This window comes from Podarcis bocagei, assembly GCF_964188305.1.
Source record: "Podarcis bocagei genome assembly, chromosome: 5".
Taxonomy (NCBI): Eukaryota; Metazoa; Chordata; class Lepidosauria; order Squamata; family Lacertidae; genus Podarcis; species Podarcis bocagei.
In genome coordinates, this window is record NC_138129.1 from 64,480,561 (window position 1) to 64,492,928 (window position 12,368).

Below are 12,368 nucleotides of genomic sequence, written 5' to 3' on the forward strand. Positions count from 1 at the left end.
CTAGCAGAACAATTAAAAAATAGCAAGGAAATTGTGGCTTTTTAAGCAATTCTTTATACTGTTTATATATACAGGCATTAAGTGCTGTGGATTTATAATAAATATGACAATCTGTTTACTCTAAAGCAGTCCTTGGAGCTCCCATGAGTGTGCCCCACCTTGTAAACCCATCAATCAACCCAGCCTTTTTGCATTTCAACAATGTTCATCAGGTATGTCTATAAGCTGATATAAAGTATTTTCAGTAAGTAATTTAATTCAACATGCACAGTGAGAGTTCACGTGCAGCTAGTGCAAAATGTCAATTGTAATCTAGGGCTGTAGTCAATATAGCATTAAGGGGAACATTGCTTCAGTGCAAATATTTCTCCTTGTCCAGTGGAACATTCTCCCCATCCGCACCAGATCTGTTACGGGGCTTTCCCCAACCCAGCAGAACAGATTTGGGGATGGCACATGGACAAGAAAGGAAGTAAGTTCCATTGTGCAACTGGAGCTTAATTTTGTTTGTGCAGCTCTTTAGTTCAGTTACCCCCAAACTCTGCTCTCCAGGTGTTTTGAGACTACAGCTCCTGTCATCCCTGACCACTGGTCCTGTTAGCTAGGGATAATGAGAGTCATAGTCCCAAAACATCTGGAGGGTCGAGTTTGCCTATGCCTGCTTTAGTTGAATCCCACCTGTATTCATTGGCTTCTCATATAATAACAAATAATATATTTTATGATCCACACTTCAGAATGGAGTGCTGAAATATCGTTGGAATTCTTACTCGAGTATAAGCCGACTTTTTCAGCACATTTTTTATGCTGGAAAAAAAACCCTCGGCTTATACTCGAGTGAGGCGGGCAGCGGCGGAGGAGGGACGAGCGGCCTGAAAGGAGCCCTTTCTCGCTGATGGTCCCACCGCCACCGCCCGCCTCTTGCAAGGGCAGGAACAGGAGCTGCGGTTGGGAGAGGCTCTGCGCTGTGCTTCTCCCAACTGCGGCTCCTATGCCTGCTCTTCAAGTGGCAGAGGCAGCGGCGGAGGGATGAGCGGCCTGAAAGGAGCCCTTTCAGGCTACTTGTTCTTCCTCCGCCACTGCCGCCACCACCAGGTTTGTGGTGTGGTGAACCGGCTTATACTCGAGTCAATAAGTTTTCCCAGTTTTTTGTGCTAAAATTAGGTGCCTCAGCTTATATTTGGGTCGGCTTATACTCGAGTATATATGGTATATCATCTTACAATGCAATACAGTAATGCTTGCTTTCCTAAATACACTCTCAAAAGAGAGAGACAAGGCCCAAATATCATTGATTTATTCATTAAACAGCAGAAAAAGAAAAGGACCTGTTAAAATAAAGCATCTTTCAGTTAGGGAGATGTTCAAAGCATGACCTCATTTTGAACTGTCTGAGACAGCATGAAATCTTGGGATTTTTTACTTGACCCACAATGACAAATTGTTCTAAAGTTTGGAGGAGGGAGAAGTAAATAATAAACTATAAAGCGAATACAGCGTTTCCCTTCAAAATTCTATTGTATGGCTGAAGGAAAACACATGCTAAGCCTCCAACTTGTTCTCTTAACAGACTGTCTATAAGGCAACATGAATCTAAAGATAATAAAGTCTTGCTTCACTTTTCTAGAAATATGCTGAAGCATGAGGATTTTTGTTTTTGTTTGTTTTCTAAACCAGAAGAGAGAGAGAAAGAGAATAGGTATAACGTGATATGCAGTTGATTCACACTCGGCAGATCAGAGGGTCAATCACACTTCTGCATTTGGAAGTGTAACTGCTAAAGTTGTGTAGGTGTTAGCTGTTACCGCTATTATGTAGGACTTTGGTTTATACCCAAAGAAAATCCCCCCCCCCCGGGAAGTATCACTAGAAACACATGTTGCATGGTTGCATTTTAAAAAGTAACCCTTTCCCAAATACATGTCATTGGTGTTTATCTCTATGGTCGTTGCCAATCATGTAACTGCTTTGCAAAGGAACAGGAATGCCTTTCCTCAAATCACAGTGAGGAGGCATGTTTGACTGTGGTCAGAGTCTGAATGATGAGGCTTGAGAATCCAGCCTTGGATTAGGTATGCAACGACCAAACAAGGAGGTGCTTTTACTTTGCAACAGAATTCTGCCCTGATTATACTTAACAGAAGAATTATGGTTTAAATGAGTCATTAAACTTGACCCAGAAAGATTAATTAAACTGTCATATAATCAGCTATATTTTGTTTAACACCATACTTGTGATATCATTGCTGAAAGATTTATTTTTATACTTAACTCCTGACTAATTTAAATTGCTGCAGCTTCTTTAGAATCCAGTGGTTTTGTTTTTATGTAATTGGTTGAATAAAGTTGGCAGCCCCCTTTATCTGTGTTATACTGCAGTTTACTTCCAAATGTGTTTTTGATAAAGTTGTTTGGTTTGAAGAATGTATAAGTCCAATGTCATCTATTGAAACAAGCATTGAGGGGAGCAGGGGAGCAGATTAAATGCTTTGAGGTTCAAAGTGATTGCTGCAGGGGACTTAAGGTAGTATAAAAAAGAAGGGAATAGATAGTTCTTCCAATTTATAATGGAGACTATCCTGAATAATAGAGTAACTTTAAATAACCTCTTAACAGAATTGTGAATTGACAAAAGCGGATAATTAATGTAGCCCTTGAATTTACCTTTCTTTAAACTGAGATTGTAGAGTTTTCTGACAGACATATGAAAATATTTCTTCTTCTGTATCTGAATAATGCTGGTTTCATATAGAACTCATTTCTCCCCTCCCACTTTAAACTGACAGGGACCAGTTCTTGGAAATGCATCTAGTTTGCTGCTACAGAACCTTTCCAATTTACAGCTGGCACAACTAGCGAAGATTGAGAATATTCAGACAAATAGTGTGAGTTGAAAACTTAGACTGACCATAATAAACCTGTAGTTCATCTCCTTTAGTCTGTAATTCTGGATTAGATAAAAAGTGGGGAAGTCTTCCTCCTAGAGAATGTTACCTTGTCGCACACGAAATGTTTCCTTGTTTCTTTGGTCTTCTGTTAATCCAGTAGTATATTCAAATAAATTATCTGCATTTGAAAGGCTGAGAAACAAGTCTAATAAGGCATCTCTTAAACGTATGCAATTCTTTTGTACTTCCTTGCAGAAACCAGGCTTGCTTGGAGAGCCTCCAGCTGTGCTGCTTCAGACAATGTTAGGAATGGGTGCTGCGCCATCAGTGACCACAGACATGGGAGAAGCACGCAATTGCAAGTAACATTTCGATTGCTGTTATAGTAGCAAACGCCCGCTTCGAAAATATGCTTCTGACTCAGGTGGTGAACCTCAGTCCTGGAAGCCTAGTGCAGCTTTCCAGGCCCTTCAGTCTTGGCTTTCAGGACTCTTTCCCAGGGCATATTCCTTGGCCATGGGTGGCCCTCTGTTTCAGGGTTATGACCCTCAATGGACCTGCTGCACAAGTGCTTTTCTCTGCCTCGAATGTGTCTTTGAACTGTGTAAATGGCTCTTGCCTGCCTGAATTGAACAGTGTTTGTGTGGAGGGGCATGGGTGCATGCAGATACCTCTGACTTTTTACGACTGTAGCCTGTTGTACACTAAACCATGGTAAAGAGCCATAGTCGTTGCTCCACCCACTTTTGCAGGTGGCCCCTGGAAGGTTGTCCATGAGGGAATGTGGCCCTTGAGCTAAAAAAAGGATTTCCCACAGTGCATATATAATTAAGAACAGCAGCCCCTTTAGATAGCATGCTCTTGGCTTTGTTTTAGCAACTGTGTTAGAAACGAGAATGTTTAACAAAGACAGTTTATGGGTAGCTATGGTTGTTTGCCATGGCGGATTTCAAATACCTGGTAGAGGGACTGCAATCCTGTTATAGGATAAAGTTAAATAATCATAGAATTGCAGAGTTAGAAGGGACCCTGAGTATCATCCAGTCCAAACCAAATGCAGAATTATGCTGTTGTCCCATACCGGGATCAAACACACAACCTTGGCATGTGTGGAAGAAGAAGGCAGCAGAAAAAACAATGGGCGTATCGCCATGTATTTAAAAAAAAATAATTGTCTTAATGAAAGCTCCGCCTCCAGTTCTACCCATGTTCGTTAAAGAGGCTTCCATGTTTTGCATTTCCCACTTCCTCTGTCACACCCTGTTTAGTTACAGAACTATGAATATCTTTGGAATGGGGGCATGGGCGTAGCCAGGATTTGGGTGGGCAGGACCGTTGTGATTGGTCAGTTAAGTATTTCTATTGTTTTGCTTGATCTAGGGTGGCAGCTGCCCCTCCCTGCCCCCTCTTGGCTAGTCCCATGGCTCGGGGGTGGGGTGGACGGACAGGAAACGGGGGCAGGGGCAGGAGGGCCTGAAGGAAAGCATGTCTGGCACCATTTTGTTGTAGGTCCAAATTGTTTCCTCTGTAATAAAGAGGAGGTGGACTGACATACTGCTGGGTTGGAATGGCCAGTATGTGATGGCAGTTCTGGAAGGAGTCGATGTCTATGTTCCTCCTGTTAGCAGATGGTGGCTCCCATATTACTGACAATTCAGATCTTTTAAGGTATGGAGAGCCGTAGCTTTCTCCTTCACCACAGAAGAGTCTTCCTAATGCTTTCTTGCCTAAGGCATCCTCTTTTAATTCTTCTCTGTGAAATTTTAAAGCACAAGATCCCCCTTTTCAGTCGCTAGCAACGGTTAAGGTGTAAGACCAGTTGTATAAATATCAAAGTTTGAGAGTCTTTTGAGTTTTAATGTATTTCCCTGCCCGCCACTAGAATTATCTTTTCTGCTGCAATCATTTAAATAGATTTCTCAGTGCTTTTCACATAATAAACAACATGAGCATGATGTTCTAGTAATAATTCTTGCCTAATATAGCTTCCTTTTTTTCCATTTATGGTTGGCTGCGCAGTATCTAATCGGACTGCAGCTCAAACGCCGGTTGCAACAGGGATTGGCATGCTGCCATTCTTTCCAAATCAGCATGTATCTGGACAAGCAGTGCCAAGGCAAAACAACACACAGGACAAGCTGTCAACCGCAGTAGGACTGACAGAAGGCACTGGCTCAGGGTCCCAGGGTTACCTGCAAAGCTTACCAAATGTCGCTGCTGGAGGCCTACGGGCAGGACATCTCAAGCAACAAGGCCAGGCAAACAGCCCAGATTCAAGCTTGGGGGTAAGAAGTTGAGTACATTATTTTGAAAAAAAATGTTTTTAAAACTTGGGTTTTTTTACGATAACTTTTTTTTTATTATCATTGTAAACTGCTTCAAATTTATTTTGCTTCTCTTTATATTCAAGAGGTGTATAAACTTTATAAGTTCAGTACAGTCGTACCTTGGAAGTCAAATGGAATGCGTTCCGGAAGTCTGTTTGGATTCCAAAACATTTGGAAACCAAAGCATGGCTTCTGATTGCTTACAGGAAGTTCCTGCAGCCAGTCGGAAGCCCCACTGGATGATCTGGTTCCAAAGAATGTTCGCAAACTGGAACACTCACTTCTGGGTTTGCGGCATTTGAGAGCCAAAAAGTCTCGAGTACCAAGATGTTTGGGATCCCAAGTACGACTGTATTGCAGTTCCATTCGCGTGTTGGTGTTGTTAAAGTCCATAGGAAATAACACGTTAGTGTAATATTTCCATTACTGTTCATTCTTAATTTCACATGAATTTAAAGCCACTTCTCTTATTCTTGCAGGAGATGACATGTTAGTGCTGTTTAATAATAACTACCCAGCTGAAATTTTATATTTGTAATAATTCTATGTGGGGGTTTTATTATGCAGCAGAATCTGATGTATAGATAATCAATGTTTCTTTTATGATGTAAAGTATATTATATTTTTGGACGCGGGTGGCGCTGTGGGTAAAACCTCAGTGCCTAGGACTTGCCGATCGTATGGTTGGCGGTTCGAATCCCCGCGGCGGGGTGAGCTCCTGTCGTTCGGTCCCAGCTCCTGCCCACCTAGCAGTTCGAAAGCACCCTTAAGTGCAAGTAGATAAATAGGTACCGCTTTACAGCAGGAAGGTAACGGCATTTCCGTGCGCTGCGCTGGTGCTAGCTCACCAGAGCAACTTCGTCACGCTGGCCACGTGACCCGGAAGTGTCTCCAGACAGCGCTGGCTCCCGGCCTCTTAAGCGAGATGAGCACACAACCCCAGAGTTGGTCACGACTGGCCCGTACGGGCAGGGGTACCTTTACCTATATTATATTTAGTTAAAATTTCAAAACAGTGCATTGGGACCAGTGCAGAGATAATTAAATGGGCTTTCTAAACTGCAGTTAAGAAGAGTTAGGTCACGATATCATCAGCACTTTACATTGATTGCACTGAATTCCACTGCCTGTATTAACCACAGTGCAGCACTGCAATTATCTGAAACAGGCTTAAATAAACGAACGAACAAATGAATGCATGAATATGGCTATTGATCATGGATGCTTTTGTTGTGATTCCTGCATTCCAGGAGGTTCGACTAGATGACCCTCAGGGTCTCTTTCAACTACAACAACAACACCAAAAAAAACCCATAAAATCTTAACCAATATTTGAAATCTAAATTGCTTTTAGTCATATCAAGAGTGTTATGGAGAGGGAAGAGTGTTTATTCTTGGGCAAGGAATAAATGCAGGTTACTTTGGAAACACATTTTTAACTGGAGCCTTTTTGCATTAACATAATTTCCATGTAAGTGGTGGTTTGCAAGGCGTCCGCTAGGAGTAAATAGATGTATGTTTTTGCTGTGTTGATACAAACCTGACCCGTGGTTCTTCCTTTGTCTTTCAAGAAACAATGACTGTGAGGAAGAGCCATACAATTCTTATCCATTCACGCCTTATGCATACACAACTTATGAAAATTAAGACTGGGGGCAAGATTCAATATGGCGCCTGTAAATGAAATGCAACTTCCTCTTGCTCCTCTCCCATGTCCTGCTCACATCTGCTCTGGGTGTGCCTCCCAACCCACCAGAGAATACATAAATGAGGATAATGTAGTGAGGAAGAGTTGTTGTTGTTTAGTCATGTCTGACTCTTCGTGACCCCATGGACCAGAGCACGCCAGGCACTCCTGTCTTCCACTGCCTCCCACAGTTTGGTCAAACCCATGCTGGTAGCTTCGAGAACACTGTCCAACCATCTCGTCCTCTGTCGTCCCCTTCTCCTTGTGCCCTCAATCTTTCCCAGCATCAGGGTCTTTTCCAGGGACTCTTCTCTTCTCATGAGGTGGCCAAAGTATTGGAGCCTCAGCTTCAGGATCTGTCCTTCCAGTGAGCACTCAGGGCTGATTTCCTTCAGAATGGATAGGTTTGGTCTTTTTGCAGTCCATGGGACTCTCAAAGAGTCTCCTCCAGCACCATAATTCAGAAGCACCAATTCTTCGGCGATCAGCCTTCTTTATGGTCCAGCTCTCACTTCCATACATCACTACTGGGAAATCATAGCTTTTACTATACGGACCTTTGTCGGCAAGGTGATGTTTCTGCTTTTTAAGATGCTGTCTAGGTTTGTCATTGCTTTTCTCCCATGACAAGGCAGTGATCCATGAAGGAGGGTGAGGAAGAGAGGAAGGGTTAAATCCCATTTACAGAAGCAGAAGTCCACTGCACAAACAGGATAGCACAGCTGAATATCATTCTTGGACCCTTTTTTTTGGTTTTGTTTATTTTTATACCCATTTTCTTTCTTCATCTCTGCACATAGGCACCCACCCTAAACAGCTGATTGCCATAATGCTGATTTACTGTTTCCTTCCTTATATAGGATTATAGAATTGCAGCCTTAGTCTCTTCAGCTCTTTGAGTCTATGTTATGAGAAGTAAAATTTCCCTAATAGGATGTTTAATTTCAATATCTGTTCAAAATGTGTGTGGGTTTTTTATGTTGTTCAACCTGTAGTAGAAGGGTCGACATTTTATTCGCTTTTTACTTCAGAGTTCTTCAAAAAACCAGACCTCTCTGCTGGGAGAACCTCCCAAGGAAATCCATCTGAGTACCAATCCCTACTTGAACTTGGCAAGTGTGCTGCCTTCAGTCTGTCTTTCAGGTAAGCAGGTAGCCGGTGCCTCTGAAGGCAACCCTTGGGTTTTCTCAGGAGGGGGAGTGTGGTTACTGTAGTTGTAAATAATGCCAGCGACCCCGGTATTTCAAATTATGCAAAAAGAAATATTTCATTTTAAGAAGATTACCATTACAAGAAAAAATTATCAGGCATACTGGGCCGAGCCTGTTTAGGGCTTTAAAGGTCAGCACCAACGCTTTGAATTGTGCCCGGAAACGTACTGGGAGCCAGCGTAGTTCTTTCAGGACTGGTGTTATGTGGTCTTGCCAGCCACTCCCAGTCACATTCTGGATTAATTGTAGTTTCTGGGTCACCTTCAAAGGTAGCCCCACATAGAGCGCATTGAAGTTATCCAAGCGGGAGATTACTAGAGCATGCACCACTCACCTTCACTGGATTTTGCCTTCTTAATCTAATTTCATATGATCAAACTAACTCATCCACAGTCTCAACTAAACTGTGTGTCTTGAACAAGTTGCATTGCACATAACAGTCAGTGTTCCACCTCTTTAACTCCAAGAAAATGCTGATAACGAAAGCCCAAATACTACATGTTATGTTGACTTGCCAAGCGGCAGGAGGGCCCACCCACTTTGGATTAGGCCCACGGGTGAGGTGGGGAGGGGGGCGTGTATCTTAATCCTTTCTGTGCACACCAAAGCCTCCGCTCCATGAGTTGCAAGGGAAAATGTGTGTCTTAATTTAATTCTGCTAGTTTTGCCTCTGTAGCTAATTGCAACTATGCGTGTGTGTGAGTTTCAGAACTGCAATAGGGTAGGGATACAGTGGGACAACCCTCACTGAATGCCCATAGTCCCAGTTAAAAATGGGAGTCCCTTACCGCTGTTTTTACAGAAAGGATTTACTGGGAAGCACCAAAAACAAAGTTCCAACATAATATGCAGTTTAGCCCTAAGGCCAGAGCCTACTCATTATGAGACAAACATGGGGGTTTCCATCCTTGTGCAAATGCGCAGAGGTGGGGAGGCATTTATGGTGAGAATTGGCAGTCCTAGTGCTTTGCGTATTCCACTGATTGTTCACCACAAATGCTCTATGCGATTTTTAGCTCATTTTCTCCCAGCTAGGTTCCTGGCTGAGGGGAAAACAGCCTTAAGAGAGCATTTGCAAGAGCTAATCAGAAGGTGGGGTGCTCCTTATCCCCTGATTCTCCTCTACAAAAAGCCTCTGAGCCTCTGCATTTGATCTGGCCTGGTGCCTTACCATCTGTCTGTCATGCTCCCTAGATATCGGAAGCTGAGGAACTGTGAGTCCCAGTTATAACTTTAAGTAAATGACTACAGCCTACTCCTTTTAATCAGAACCTTTTAAGCAGGAACCTGGGGCTCCATGATGATACAGAAGCATATATAGAAGGCAGAATAGTAGTGAAAAGACAGAAAATATTTATGCAGACTTAAACACCTGGTGTATCTCTTCCCAAGTGTTGGGAGAGGCTTCCAATCGAGGCCTAGATTCTGATATTAATTAAGAGAGAAGCCATTGGTTAGGCAGCAAAATTGCCCTGTTCTGTATTACTGCCAGTATTTCATGGGAACTTATACTTCGATGAAGAATAAGATCTTCAATCAGGGTGATAACCAAGTGCTCAACATCACTCCTTCCTTTTTCAGCCTAGCTTTGGCCTTTGGGGCTATGGATTGATGGTGAACATTCTGTTTTAGATGAAGCCTTGTTTTCAATCTTATAGGACATGTAAGAATGCTTTTTTTCTTCTTTGAGCAGCAGCAATTGCCAGCAAAGCCAGTAATACTAAGCAGCAGGCCGGACTTTCAAATAACTCACTCAGTGCTGCAGCTGCTCAGGGAACCACAGCGCAACAACCGGTGGAAAGCTATTTTAACTATTCACCGCAGTATGAGGATTACACACAGGTATGTGGCTTGAATATGGTTTCATTGCAGCTGGTGGCTGTGTGTATTGTTTGGGTCAGAGTTTGTTATAAAAGCATGACTGGGTTCTAGGCAGATGATCATTTAAGGAGACCCATAAATTATCATGCATTAAAAGCATCAGACAGTGAGTCAGATTTCTAGCTGGTAAATGTTTTGTGTGATGTAAGGGATGGTATAAGCTTTGCAATACTATTCATAGAGTCATGAACCTTTCTGTGCAGGAAACTGATAAAGTTGAATAAAATGGTTTATGTGTCGGTTTTGAATAGAACATTGAGGGGAAAAGTATAACTATTACCTGTCTGCATTTTGCCACTTTTTTAGTTCTTGTGAATTTGCTTTCTTCTAAAGTGCCTGCTCTGCCTTGTGTGTGTTGCTGTGCTAATTGTGGAAACTGTTGACAGCAGGATTCTGTAGGTCTCTGCTGGCAGACAATCCTGCTGTCAGCAGCTTTTCATACATTTAATGGGAGTAGAAACAGATAGCACCATTTAATATGGAAGCACAGCGAGGCAGATGGTTCTAAACTGGTGAGGTGCTGCTAATAGTGCACCTGGAACCACATGGCAAAGTATGTCCTGTAGACCCAGTACAACTCGAGAGGGATCACCAGCACTGTTTTCCATTCAGGAAGTTTCTGACACTGATGAGAAGTAGCTATGGCATGCAGACACACATGTACAACACTGTTTTAAGGCTTGGGGGAAGTTGATCTAGTTGAGTTGCTACAGCAGCTTAGTTAACTGAATCCTGAAAGAGAGAATTAAAAGCATTTGATAATCAGCTGGTTTGATTAAGTTTCTCACTGGCATTTCTCATAATTTATTTAATCCATGCTGAAAGTGCTGAACTGTGAATGTTGCTGGGAAAGCCACCTTTTTCTCTGTGAACATGGGGCTGAATTAGCTTTTACCAGACCAGCCTCCCTCAAATAAATACACTGTAGCTACTAGCTTGTTATCAATTATGCAAGCCAGGGTGCAGCAAAACTAACGATTAATTCACCAAATACAGCATTTATAAAAGAAAACGTAATAAAAGATAAATTTATTCATGTACAAATTGACATAACAAGCAATTCTAAGTAAATTCTACCTTAGCTTGTGATGAATGTTGCTAAACACATGGCAAGACTTGGATTTAGTCTTCTGTTTTAACTCAATTTATCTAACCTACACAAGTTCTAGTTGGCCTTTCATCCTCTTCTTTATTTTTTTTCTGGACAGTCAGTTTACATAATAGAGGCCAACAGGTCATTAAAAATGGGTCTCATGACAACTTCAGCCTGGTTGGTTTTCAACTAGTCTTGCAAATATTTTCAAAAGCCAGAGTGTAAGTCATTTCGTGTCACATTGACATTCTCATCCACGTGTATAAAGACATTACAACCTGTTAGCCAAGAAGCATTATTTGCTGTAATACTCAAAGTTACCTTTCAGCCAAGAAATAGGATTTTACATTTGAGAAATATAGATAAGCACGCAAAGGCAGAAACTTGGATGACTGCAACAACAGTTACACTAAGTAAGGTCCTGAGAACAGGATGCTGGAATAGATTGGCAGGAATTTTCTTATGCTTTGAGCTGTTTTCCACAAATCGAAATACTTGTCACAGGGACTGTATTGGTTTCTTTCTAAAATAAAGGATGTGCCTAATAGATGGAGCCAGTCTATTAATTCTCCTGTAGCTGTGCGAATTACTGCATAAATTATAGGATTATGATTGTAAAAATATCTCAAGACACTGAGTATTAAACATTTTCCAGTACTGTACTTCCTGAAAAACCTTAAAGTTATAAACCTGTTAGATATTGTTGGGGGACTAAAGCTGATAAATCAAGGAATCAACTAGGTAAGCACATATAAAAACACAAAATATTGCTGAGTGATTTGTTATAGGAAATGAAAGAGAATAAGTAAGAGGGAGCAGAGAAAGCACCACCTTAACTTTCTCTTGCATTCAGATGGAGCAGATTGATCCAGATTAACAAAAACATGCATATGTATTTGTTTTTGCAAAGCTTGTGCTTTTAATGTCTTGTAACGAGCATATTAATCATGGTGCGAAGTTGCAGAAGTTGATAAATTAAAAATTGCCTTGTCTTTTGCAGGATTCAGTCCAGCAGTGGTATCAACAATATGCCCAGGCATACCATACCATCCAAACTAGAGTAGGGGAATTAGAAAATGGTGGCTCAGAGGTAAGTGGGTGATGATTCAGTATGCTTCACCAGCAGCCTGTGTCAAGGTTGTCAGTAAACAAGGCTAGATTTTGAAATTCAACCAAAGTAACAGATTACATAGCACTTCTTATAATTTTCTCCCTGAAGTTCTTTCAGTAAGCATATTTCAGAATCTTCAGGACACCTGTGTGCCATGAAGTAACCAAACA

At 41.8% G+C, this 12,368-nt stretch overlaps 1 protein-coding gene across 2 annotated transcripts in view; it reads left to right on the forward strand.

Annotated features, from left to right (window-relative positions):
• Nucleotides 1–12,368, forward strand: part of RAVER2 (ribonucleoprotein, PTB binding 2) — a 46,033-nt gene that overhangs the window by 30,527 nt on the left and 3,138 nt on the right. The window contains exons 6-12 of one of the 2 annotated variants that reach the window (XM_081193737.1): nucleotides 130–212; nucleotides 2,787–2,885; nucleotides 3,144–3,246; nucleotides 4,908–5,173; nucleotides 7,934–8,045; nucleotides 9,807–9,955; nucleotides 12,088–12,177. In XM_081193737.1, coding sequence (XP_081049863.1) covers nucleotides 130–212; nucleotides 2,787–2,885; nucleotides 3,144–3,246; nucleotides 4,908–5,173; nucleotides 7,934–8,045; nucleotides 9,807–9,955; nucleotides 12,088–12,177 — 902 coding nt within the window. Of the gene's footprint in view, nucleotides 1–126; nucleotides 213–2,786; nucleotides 2,886–3,143; nucleotides 3,247–4,907; nucleotides 5,174–7,933; nucleotides 8,046–9,806; nucleotides 9,956–12,087; nucleotides 12,178–12,368 lie in introns of both variants that reach the window. The other variant, XM_081193736.1, reaches the window with a different exon arrangement.